At 45.1% G+C, this 9811-nt stretch overlaps 1 protein-coding gene across 6 annotated transcripts; it reads left to right on the plus strand.

The window, feature by feature from the left end:
• The first annotated feature begins 293 nt into the window (after window positions 1-293).
• On the plus strand, window positions 294-8162 carry ZNF772 (zinc finger protein 772). Of its 6 annotated transcripts, none has more exons than XM_053607847.1 (5): window positions 294-544; window positions 2701-2784; window positions 2886-3015; window positions 3553-3675; window positions 4314-8162. In XM_053607847.1, the coding sequence occupies exons 1-5, from the start codon at window positions 512-514 to the stop codon at window positions 5456-5458; spliced, it is 1515 nt and encodes a 504-aa protein (XP_053463822.1). In that variant the 5' UTR covers window positions 294-511; the 3' UTR covers window positions 5459-8162. The 6 variants fall into 6 exon arrangements, with proteins under 6 accessions (XP_053463822.1, XP_053463824.1, XP_053463823.1 ...); XM_053607852.1 differs by having other exon boundaries at window positions 415-544; window positions 2701-2792; XM_053607849.1 differs by lacking the exon at window positions 3553-3675.
• The last annotated feature ends 1649 nt before the right edge of the window (window positions 8163-9811 follow it).

Below are 9811 nucleotides of genomic sequence, written 5' to 3' on the forward strand. Positions count from 1 at the left end.
CTATGTTACAGACTATATTCACCAGCAATGTAGGTGTGGCTCGTTTAAGAAGCAGCTCTGCCAAGTGCTTAGAGACTCTGGACGCTTTTTCGGAGCATCCCTAGAGGCATGGCCGAGCCTTTGCCCCGGAGATATCGCAGGACTTCTCTTTGGGGTGTTGGTGCAGTGAGAACTACATTTCCCAGCAGCCTTCACGGTGCTGGGCCAATTAAAAAAAAAAACACAGGAAAGGGCGTTTCCGTTCTTGCGGAAGAGGACGGAGGGGGACTTCCTGTCCCCATTTGAGAGGACATTTTGTTTGCTTTTGGATTAATCCTCCAGGTCCGTCTGAACGCAGTGTCAGACGCACAGTGAGAGGAAAGGGAAAAAGAGAGAGAAGGCGTTGTCTTCCCTGAAGAGAGGCAGGCCTGAGGCTCAGTGTCACTGCTGAGTGACCTGGCTGCTAGGCCGGGCCCTGGACGGCTGATCCCCTGTTTGTACTTGTCGCCCCCCCTCCCTAGTCCACGGCCGGATGGCGGCAGCCGAGCTGATGGGCCCGGCGCAGGTGGGTGTGTCCCCGGGGGCTCTCCCTGATCTCTGAATCCTAAAGTGCTCCTTGGGTTACTGCACCCTCGGGCCCGCGTATACCAGACAGTGGCGGCACTCGTTGTTGGGTCCCATTTCTGGCAGCCAGGAGATGAGCTGTGGAAGGACGTTACGGGCAGAGGGACCAAACTGTCCTTGAATAAAGGCTTAGGGGCGCGACACAGCCGGAGCATTCGGTAAAGCAAGGTCTTGGGGCCTGAAAAGGTCAGAGTGTGCAAGAAGTCGACACCTGGTATGCCAGCCTGAGCAGCTGGGCTTGTATTCAAAGGGTACTAAGAGCCATGGAAAGTTCTGAACAGAAGAGAGACTCGATCTGAGGGCTTCAAAAGTATTCCATAGACTGCTCAGGGGAAAACTGACTTGGGTTGGTCATGGGGAGATGATGAGGAAGGTGAGGCATAATAAGATTGAGAACTAGTCTGAGGTAACCCAGTTAAGAGATGTCTCTGAAGGCTGCTGAGTGTAGACAGTCAGCAGGTCATTTTGTAACAGGGCAGGAATATGGGATAGGCCTGAACCTTTGGGGCTCCTTCATGGTTGCTTGCTTCTCACAGTCTCCCTCTTCCCACAGCTTCCCATGATCTCAGAAGTAATCATGGGCCGTATACAGGTGAGGGGAGAATGTCCATTCCCTCATTGGTCCCACTCCTCCACCCTCACCCCTGCACATTCTCTAGGATTGTTCTGTCATATAGAATGCTTTCGTGCTGCTCTCTGATCCATTCTAAGAACCCTGGAAAAACTCTTAAGCCCAAGGGTCCCAAGCCCAGGCCATTGGTTATATAGAAGGGTTTCCCATTTCCAGCAGCCATTGGAATAATGTTGGAAGGTTGATTTAGGCACAGGAACCAGTCTGTGCAAATATTTGGAGGTGAGACTGAGATTAGGAATTTTCAAGAAACTTCAGGGCTCTACCATGTCTGGTAGGAACCATGCACAGGGAGGCAAGAGTCTGACCTGAAATGACTGGCTGAGGAGATAGACCTCTATTCTGAGGGCGGTCTAACCATATGAAGTGTGGAGCAGAGGAGGGAAGTGTTCTGACCCAAATCTTAATGGCCTCCTCTCAATGCCAAGTGGAGAACACCGTGATGTGTGTGTTATCATGGAGGCAGGGAGACTGGGGAGGAGGCTACTACAAAATTCCAGACGAACGGAGATAATGGATAGGCTAGAGGAGTGGCTGTGTAAATAGAAATGACTGGATCAGATTTATGGATGTGAGAGAAAAAAAGGTAACCCCATGGTTTTTGGCTTTATGAGCTACTGCTGTCCTGTCCATTTCTCTCAGCAAAGATAGGCAAGTCAATGGTAGAAATAACTTTGATTGTTTCAGTGTGGGTATCAAGAGATTATTTGTGGTGATGTTAAGAGTCAGACATCCCAGAGAATACTGAGTGGAATTGTCAAGTGGGCTACAGGACACATGGAACTGGAGTTCTGTAGAGGGGTTCAGCATAAAGATGATTGTATAGATTGGAGTTCAGGGAACAAAATATTCACATCACAGTGGTAGTGCAGTTAGCCTGAAAGATTATTGTGGAGGCCACCGACTGGATAGAGGGCCAGAGTTGTGAGACAGGTGTGATCCCAGAGTGATGTACATGTGGAAAAAAGAGGATGATGGCCACTGGGCTTAAGGGAGAAAAGTGAGCCCAACTGGAGTTGTCTGGCAAGCATGATCTTAGCAACCCAAGGGGAATTAACTGGCAGAAAGGTGTTAGAAGTAACTGTCAGTGTGGATATCAAGAATATAGCAACTTGACTCGGTGCCTGTGGCTCACGCGACTAAGGCGCCAGCCACATACACCTGAGCTGGCAGGTTTGAATCCAGCCCCAGTCCGCCAAACACCAATGATGGCTGTAACCAAAAAAATAGCTGGGTGTGTGGTGGGAGCCTGTAGTCCCAGCTACTTGGGAGGTGGAGGCAGGAGAATCGCTTGAGCCCAGGAGTTGGAGGTTGCTGTGAGCTGTGATGCCACAGCACTGTACCCAGGGCGATAGCTTGAGGCTCTGTCTCAAAAAAAAAAAAAAAAATTAGCATCTCACGGGTGGGGCCATGTATTCTACTAGGCCCAGAGCTTACATGGTACCTTCCTGCCCTTCTGCCTATAGTTTCTGGGGGTAGACACAGTGATCAATGGGACCATGAGGAGAGAGAAGACACAATTGGCACCTGGTCCTGGTATTTCCTCCAAGGTGAAGATGTAAGAAGGAGGGTGTATGGGGAGATGTGTGGGGATATGTATGGGGGTCCTTGGGAGAGACGCTGCTCATGGACTGGGTTCTCCCCATTGTAGCAGGGGCAGGTGAACTTTGAGGATGTGTTCGTGTACTTCTCCGAGGACGAGTGGGTGCTCCTTGATGATACCCAGAGGCTCCTGTACCGTGATGTGATGCTGGAGAACTTTGCACTTATGGCCTCATTGGGTAAGGCCATCACACCACCCCAGTGTCCTGAACTGGGCTCTGCCCTTCCCCCTTTTCCCAGGGTAGACTTGTCTTTCTGACTTAAGAACTGTGGGCATTACCTCCTTTCCCCGTTCCTGGAGTAGGTGCTCTGGATATGGGACCTAGATCCCTGAGCTGTGTGCACTGCTCTCTTCTATTCCTGAGCACTCTGAACACCTGCTGTCCCAAGGGCTTACACAGATGGATCCAGGAGTTAAGTGTCCTACAGTTGGCATAGTAGATCCTAGTCATTTTGTCTTTTCCCTGACTGGATGCCTCTGTCTACATTCATGGCACTTTTGTGACTTAGTTTTGCCCTTCCTTTAGCTGACATTTCCTGTGGCCTTCCTGTGCCAGGAATTGTGTAAGAACCATCATGGTTACTGCTTGCTGAGACCACTGGGTCATTTTTGCAAGACTGTACTTTGAGATTATTTTTATAATATTTTGTTTTCTTCTCTGTGGAGTGGGTCACCCATATCAGTACTGGCCATTCACATCTTGTCTTTCCCTTAGGACATGCATCTTCCATGTCTCATGTAATTGCCTCACTGGAGCTGGGCAGTGAGCCCTGGGTACCAGACTGGGTGGATGTGACTCCAGCCATTCCCAGAGAGACTTTAGGTTGGAGTGGCCCTGGTGAGTGAGAACTGGGAAAAGGAGTACTGTTGGGGTTGTATTCAAATCATTCCATAACCCCTCTGTGCACACAGTTTTAGTGCCAAGGCTACTGGCCACATTTTTTGTCCATTTTCCATTTACGTACTTGCCTTTATACTCCGACCTTTGGCCTCTGGCTACTCTATACCTCTGCCTCCATATCTCACCCATTGCTCTCCACTGCTCCCTCTGTGGTGCTCTTCAACATGGGTCTATACTTTACTTTATCATGTGATGTGCACATAACCCAAGTAGCTCTTAAACACCAGCTACTCAGCAGCAATTTAATGTTTTGGGGCATGGATATACCTTCTGTACAACTTTTACCTGTTCCCAGCAGCAAGGAAATCCAATTGTGAATGATTTTATTGAAGACCCTGCCTCTTTTTCCTGTTCTGTATCCCACATTTGTATCCTCTCCCAGTCAAGGCCTCCTCCAGTCTATGACCTTCAGAAACCAGCTGTTGCACAGCAGACCTGTACTCCACTTGAGCTGGGGCTCCTTGTCCTGACAGTAGTGCTATGGCCTTGATCTTAGTTGTATTATACACACATTTGCAATGAGGCTTCCTGCCTCCCACCTGTGTCAACTTTTCACAGGATTTGTCTGCTTTCAGGTTATCAAGGAATGGAGCATGAGGAGATACCTTTTGAGCAGAGTGTTTCTATAGAAGGATTGTCACAGATGAGGACTCCCAAGGAAGACCCTTCTGGGAAGGTTCACTCCTGCGAAACATGTGGTCTGTTCTTAAAAGACATTTTGCACTTATCTAAGCATCAGGAAACATATCCTGGACAGAAACCATACATGTGTGTGGCATGTGGGAAACAATTCTGGTTCAGTGCAAACCTTTACCAGCACCAGAAACAGCACAGTGGAGAGAGACCCTTCAGAAGAGGTGAGGGTGGGGCCTTTGTTGTGAGCAGCTGCCCTGTCCAACCATCAGAGATACCTTTTATGGCCAGGGATAGCTGTCAGGATTTGTCGACCAGCTCGAGCATTTTCCAGCACCATGCCCCTCACAGTGAATGGAAACCACACAGTAATACCAAGGGCGAGGAGGCCTTTCACAGTGGACAGAGGCATTACAGGTGCAGTGAATGTGGGAAAGCCTTCAACCGCAAAGACTCACTTGTTCAGCACAGGAGAGTTCACACTGGAGAAAGGCCTTATGAATGTGGCGAGTGTGGGAAAACCTTTAGCCGCAAACCAATACTTGCTCAGCATCAGAGAATCCACACTGGAGAAATGCCTTATGAGTGTGGCATATGTGGGAAAGTTTTTAATCACAGCTCTAACCTTATTGTACACCAGAGAGTACATACTGGAGCAAGACCTTACAAGTGCAATGAATGTGGGAAAGCCTATAGCCACAAATCTACACTTGTTCAGCACGAGAGTATTCACACTGGAGAGAGACCATATGAGTGCAGTGAATGTGGGAAATACTTTGGTCACAAATACAGACTCATTAAACACTGGAGTGTTCACACTGGAGCAAGGCCTTATGAGTGCATTGCATGTGGAAAGTTCTTTAGTCAAAGCTCTGACCTTATTGCACACCAAAGGGTGCATAATGGTGAAAAGCCTTATGTGTGCAGTGAATGTGGAAAAGCCTTTAGCCACAAACATGTACTTATTCAGCATCATAGAATTCACACTGGAGAAAGGCCGTATAAGTGCAGTGAATGTGGGAAGGCCTTTAGGCAAAGGGCTTCCCTCATCCGCCATTGGAAAATTCACACTGGAGAAAGGCCTTAGTACAGGAAATATGCCATCTCTTGTTCAGCATGACTGACCCCACAGAGAAGCATCCAGAGTAGCCTTTGTGTGTAGCCATCAGCCAGAAGTTAAACTTCTGACTTTGGAATATGAACTTGGGCAAGATTCTTCAGAATGTCAGCTATGTGGGAAGTATTCTGGAGCTATGTTGCATTTTCTGACCTGGATAGGACGCTTGCTGAAATTTACGCATCACTGCCAGTGCCTCTGACAGTAGTCATCTATCTTTGGACGGACTCTGCCAGTGCAAATTCACACCAACGTGCTTCACAAGGCAGACCTTTGTACTCCTCCTCCTCACCTTAGAGCAGTCAATCTTCCTAATGTCACAGCCCTTTAATACAGTTCCTGTGGTTTGTGACCCACAGGTTGAGAACTGCCCTAGAGGGATCATCAGTAGTCTGAGCCCATTGAAAATTCTCACTCCCTCCTTCCCCTGTTTTAAGCATAAATACGATGAACATGACTTGGTTTTGGCTAGGAGGATGGGATCTTTGTTCTGCTGGCCACTTGTAGAAAAAGTTCCCCTTCTTCATGGTCATTGTTGGTCTCACATGGCACTTGTGATAAATTTATCCAGCCTCTAGGATATTTAATCTGAAATTACCTGCCTCTTACTGTTCTGGTTTTGCAACAAATGCCTTAATTTTTAGACCTTTAATCTTGGGGTTCACTTTATGGTTTGGATTGAAAACAGAATTAAACTAAACCAGTAGGAAAGGATGACCAGCTTTTGTGAAAGCTGCAACAATTTGTGTTTCAGGGGTGAGAGGAGGATGGCAGAGAACAGCTCTTGTTCTGGTGTCAGCATAACTTGCACTGCTGCTTAAACTCTTGAGGAGTTTAAGAAGAAGAAGAATACCAATCTTCATGCGCCCAATCTTGTGGTCTATACACCAAGGTTATTTGAGTGACTGAAGTCACCTTAAGCAATGGGTGTGTGTTGTGACAATCTCTAGTGTATCTGGGAGCAATATAAATTGGGTCCCTTGTTCCCAGAGGGTATTTCATATTCCCCAGGCTCTTGAGGAGACTTTGATTTCCTTGGGACCTGCCAAGATCCCTGAAGTTTATTATAAAATAGGGAGATACTGCCTGTTGTCCTCCAAAGGTCCAGAAAGGAATTATAATTGTTATAGAGACACTGATTTATAGGAAGTTGGGAAACTACAGCAAACTCTGGGGAACTGACTCTTCTAAAGGTACATCTGCACCTTGCCATTACTATGGTTATAAGGATTTACGTAAATTCTTAGGACTCCTATACCTGTGTCTCTTACAGCTAGGATCACTGTCAGAGCAGTTAATATTTTCTGCAATAAGCTGTACATATTTGTAGTATATAGTTTGATAAGTTTTGAGAGACATTTGTATATGTAAAACCAAAAATTTCCTGATTTCCTTTATAATCTCTCCCTCCCTCTCACCCATCCCCAGACAGCTACTGATCATCTTCTGTCACTAGATTTGTTTACATTTCCTAGAGTTTTATATATAGAGTAATTTAATATGTACCTAATGTATTTGATTTTTTAACTCTGTATAATTATTTTATGATTGATCTTGTTCTGTGTTCCGGTTCATTTATTTTCATTTGTACTTTTGGTTGGATTAGTGCACAGCCAGGTTTGAACCTGCCACCCTCAGTATATGGGGCCGGCACCTAACTAACTGACTGAGCCACAGGCACCACCCTACTTTTAAATATGAAAGCCAGGTCCTTTCATTTGTCATATCATTTGTTTATTTTTATAGTTCACTATTTCTCCGATGATCAGAGTATTAACAATTAATCTCATATACTTTGTTATTTCATTTAGTTTTATTCTCAAGAAAATTTATGAACCTCCAAAGCAGATATCTTGAATAAATTAGTAAAATTGATATACCTCCAGCCGTAGCAAAGAAAAAGACAAACCACATATTAAACATGAGCAAGGAAAGATGGTTTAGTACTAGATAACCTCTGAAACATAATGGATAATGTGTGATTATTTTAAATAGCTCTTTCTCAATAAATTGAAATTTAGAGAGCAAACATTTCCTGGAAGATACCAACCAATGAGGCTTACTCAAAATAGACAGTCTGAAAAATCCTCTGATATTTTAGTATCCAAAGTAAGTATCCTAAGTATTCAAGGATACTTAATTCATATTACCAGACTTCTCATAGTTCAAATCTGTATAAAGGTAACACCCTTTATACTGAAAACTTTAGACCAGGATGGATTCACTGATGATTTCTACTGAATACATAATGAAGAGATAATTAATATTCTTCCAAAATAGTAATGAACACTTCTCAGCTAATTTTGTAAAGCCATTATTGCCCTGCTAACAAAACCAGGTAGTGATGCTAAAAGAAAACAATAGATCAATATTCGTGAACATAGATACAAAGAAAACTTTAATAAAATTTTAGCAAATTAAATCTGACATACATATAGAGAGAGAAGTTATATCCTAGTGAGATTAAGGACATAAGGTTGGTTCAACAAATGAAAATCTATTCTGTTAAGTAGAAGGCATAGTATAATAAAGAATATATCTGGATCTTTTTTCCTAAGCTCCTGTCACACAGTGTGAAAAATTTTGAAATTCTTGAGAGGAATGTCTTTTTTTTAAAAATATGTATTTGTGTCTGTATTTTTATATGAGATTGGACAGTTACGTTCATGAATTCATCCTAGAAAAAGTGCTATATACCTTATTGCTGAATATCACTGAGGTCACCTTCAAAGTATTGATATTCCCCTTAGGAAGCTATAGACCCATGCCACTGCCAAGTCCACCCTTCAAAGCATTTTGAAATTCTTTCTGGAATGACCATTGCAGCTGTGGTAAAGCACACAAAAATGCACAATAACAATGAGTGCCATTCAGCAAGACACTGCTACGTATTGATATGAACACAGCTATGAGACACTGATAATATCAAGGTTATGAAGCCTTATTAAACTATTTGTATAGTGCTGTCAATGTAAGGGTATGGTGGCCAAGTTCATACACTTAATTGTCAGACCTCATAGACAACAGCGGATTGTCATTACAGACAGTTTCAAAATTGCTTTGAAGGATGGACTAGGCGCTGGCATCGATGGATAGCTTCTTTTTCTTTTTCTTTTTTGAGACAGTCTCATTTTGTTGCCCTTGGTAGAGTGTTGTGGCGTCACAGCTCACAGCAACCTCCAGCTCTTGAGCTTAGGCGATTCTCTTGCCTCAGCCTCCCGCCCGGCTATTTTTTGTTGCAGTTTGGCCGGAGCTGGGTTTGAACCCGCCACCCTCGGTATATGGGGCCAGCGCCCTACTCACTGAGCCAGAGGCGCCTCCCTCATTGTACCTCTTGAGTTTATTTAGGCTTTCTGGCTTTGAGACACTGTTCTGCACTCCAGTTATTTAACATTCTTGGTATTGTTTAACTTTGCCCAGTATAAAGGTCCATAGGCTCCAAGCCTGGCCCAGCCTGTGGGACAGCCTTTGCCCAGGGAGATCTGACTTTAGTGTTAGGTTGTAACTCATGTAGAACCTTGGTTTTCAGATGAGCCTCTTCCACCACCATCCTATATTTCCCCTGAGTAAGGAAGGTGTCATAATTGCCTAATAGTCTGCTGATTTGGTGTTATGTTGTAGTAAAGAAGGATACAAATAAACTTTTTTTTTTGGCCGGGGCCGGGTTTGAACCACCACCTCAGTATATGGGGGTCGGCGCCCTACTCCTTTGAACCACAGGTGCTGCCCTCCCCTTTTTTTTTTTTTTGAGACAGAGTCTCAAACTTGCTCTGGGTAGAGTGCCACAGCTCGCAGCAACCTCAAACGCTTGGGCTTAAGTGTTTCTCTTGCCTCAGCCTCCCAAGTAGCTGGGACTACAGATGCCCGCCACAACACCCAGCTATTTTTTGTTGCGGTTGTCATTGTTTTAGCAGGCCTGGCTGGGTTCAAACCTGCCAGCCTCGGTGTATGTGGCCGGTGCCCTACCCACTGAGCTACGGGCACTGCCCATAAACTTTTTTTTTTGAAACATAGTCTCACTCTGTCGCCCTGGGTAGAGTGTGATGGGATCATAGCTCACAGCAACCTCAAACTCCTGGGCTCAGGTGATTGCTTACTTGAGCTGGGACTACAAGCGCCTTCCACCACGCAGGTTTCTCTATTTTTAGTAGAGACAGGGTTTTGCTCTTTCCCAGGCTGGTCTCAAAATCCTGAGCTCAAGGGATCTGCTCACCTCAGCTTTCCAGAGTGCTGGGATTACAGGAATGAGCCACAGAGCCCAGCATACAAATAAACTTTATTTTGCCGAGTACTCTTGGAAAGCAGGCATGGTATTTTTCTAAT

This window comes from Nycticebus coucang, chromosome 10 (genome assembly GCF_027406575.1).
Source record: "Nycticebus coucang isolate mNycCou1 chromosome 10, mNycCou1.pri, whole genome shotgun sequence".
NCBI lineage: Eukaryota > Metazoa > Chordata > Mammalia > Primates > Lorisidae > Nycticebus > Nycticebus coucang.

Excerpts from the sequence above, each read along its gene's own strand:
- ZNF772 (XM_053607847.1), top strand. The coding sequence starts at position 512 with ATGGCGGCAGCCGAGCTGATGGGCCCGGCGCAG. Across the intron at positions 545-2,700 it reads AGCTGATGGGCCCGGCGCAG|TTTCTGGGGGTAGACACAGT; the intron begins GTGGGTGTGTCC and ends TTCTGCCTATAG. Across the intron at positions 3,676-4,313 it reads TTTAGGTTGGAGTGGCCCTG|GTTATCAAGGAATGGAGCAT; the intron begins GTGAGTGAGAAC and ends GTCTGCTTTCAG.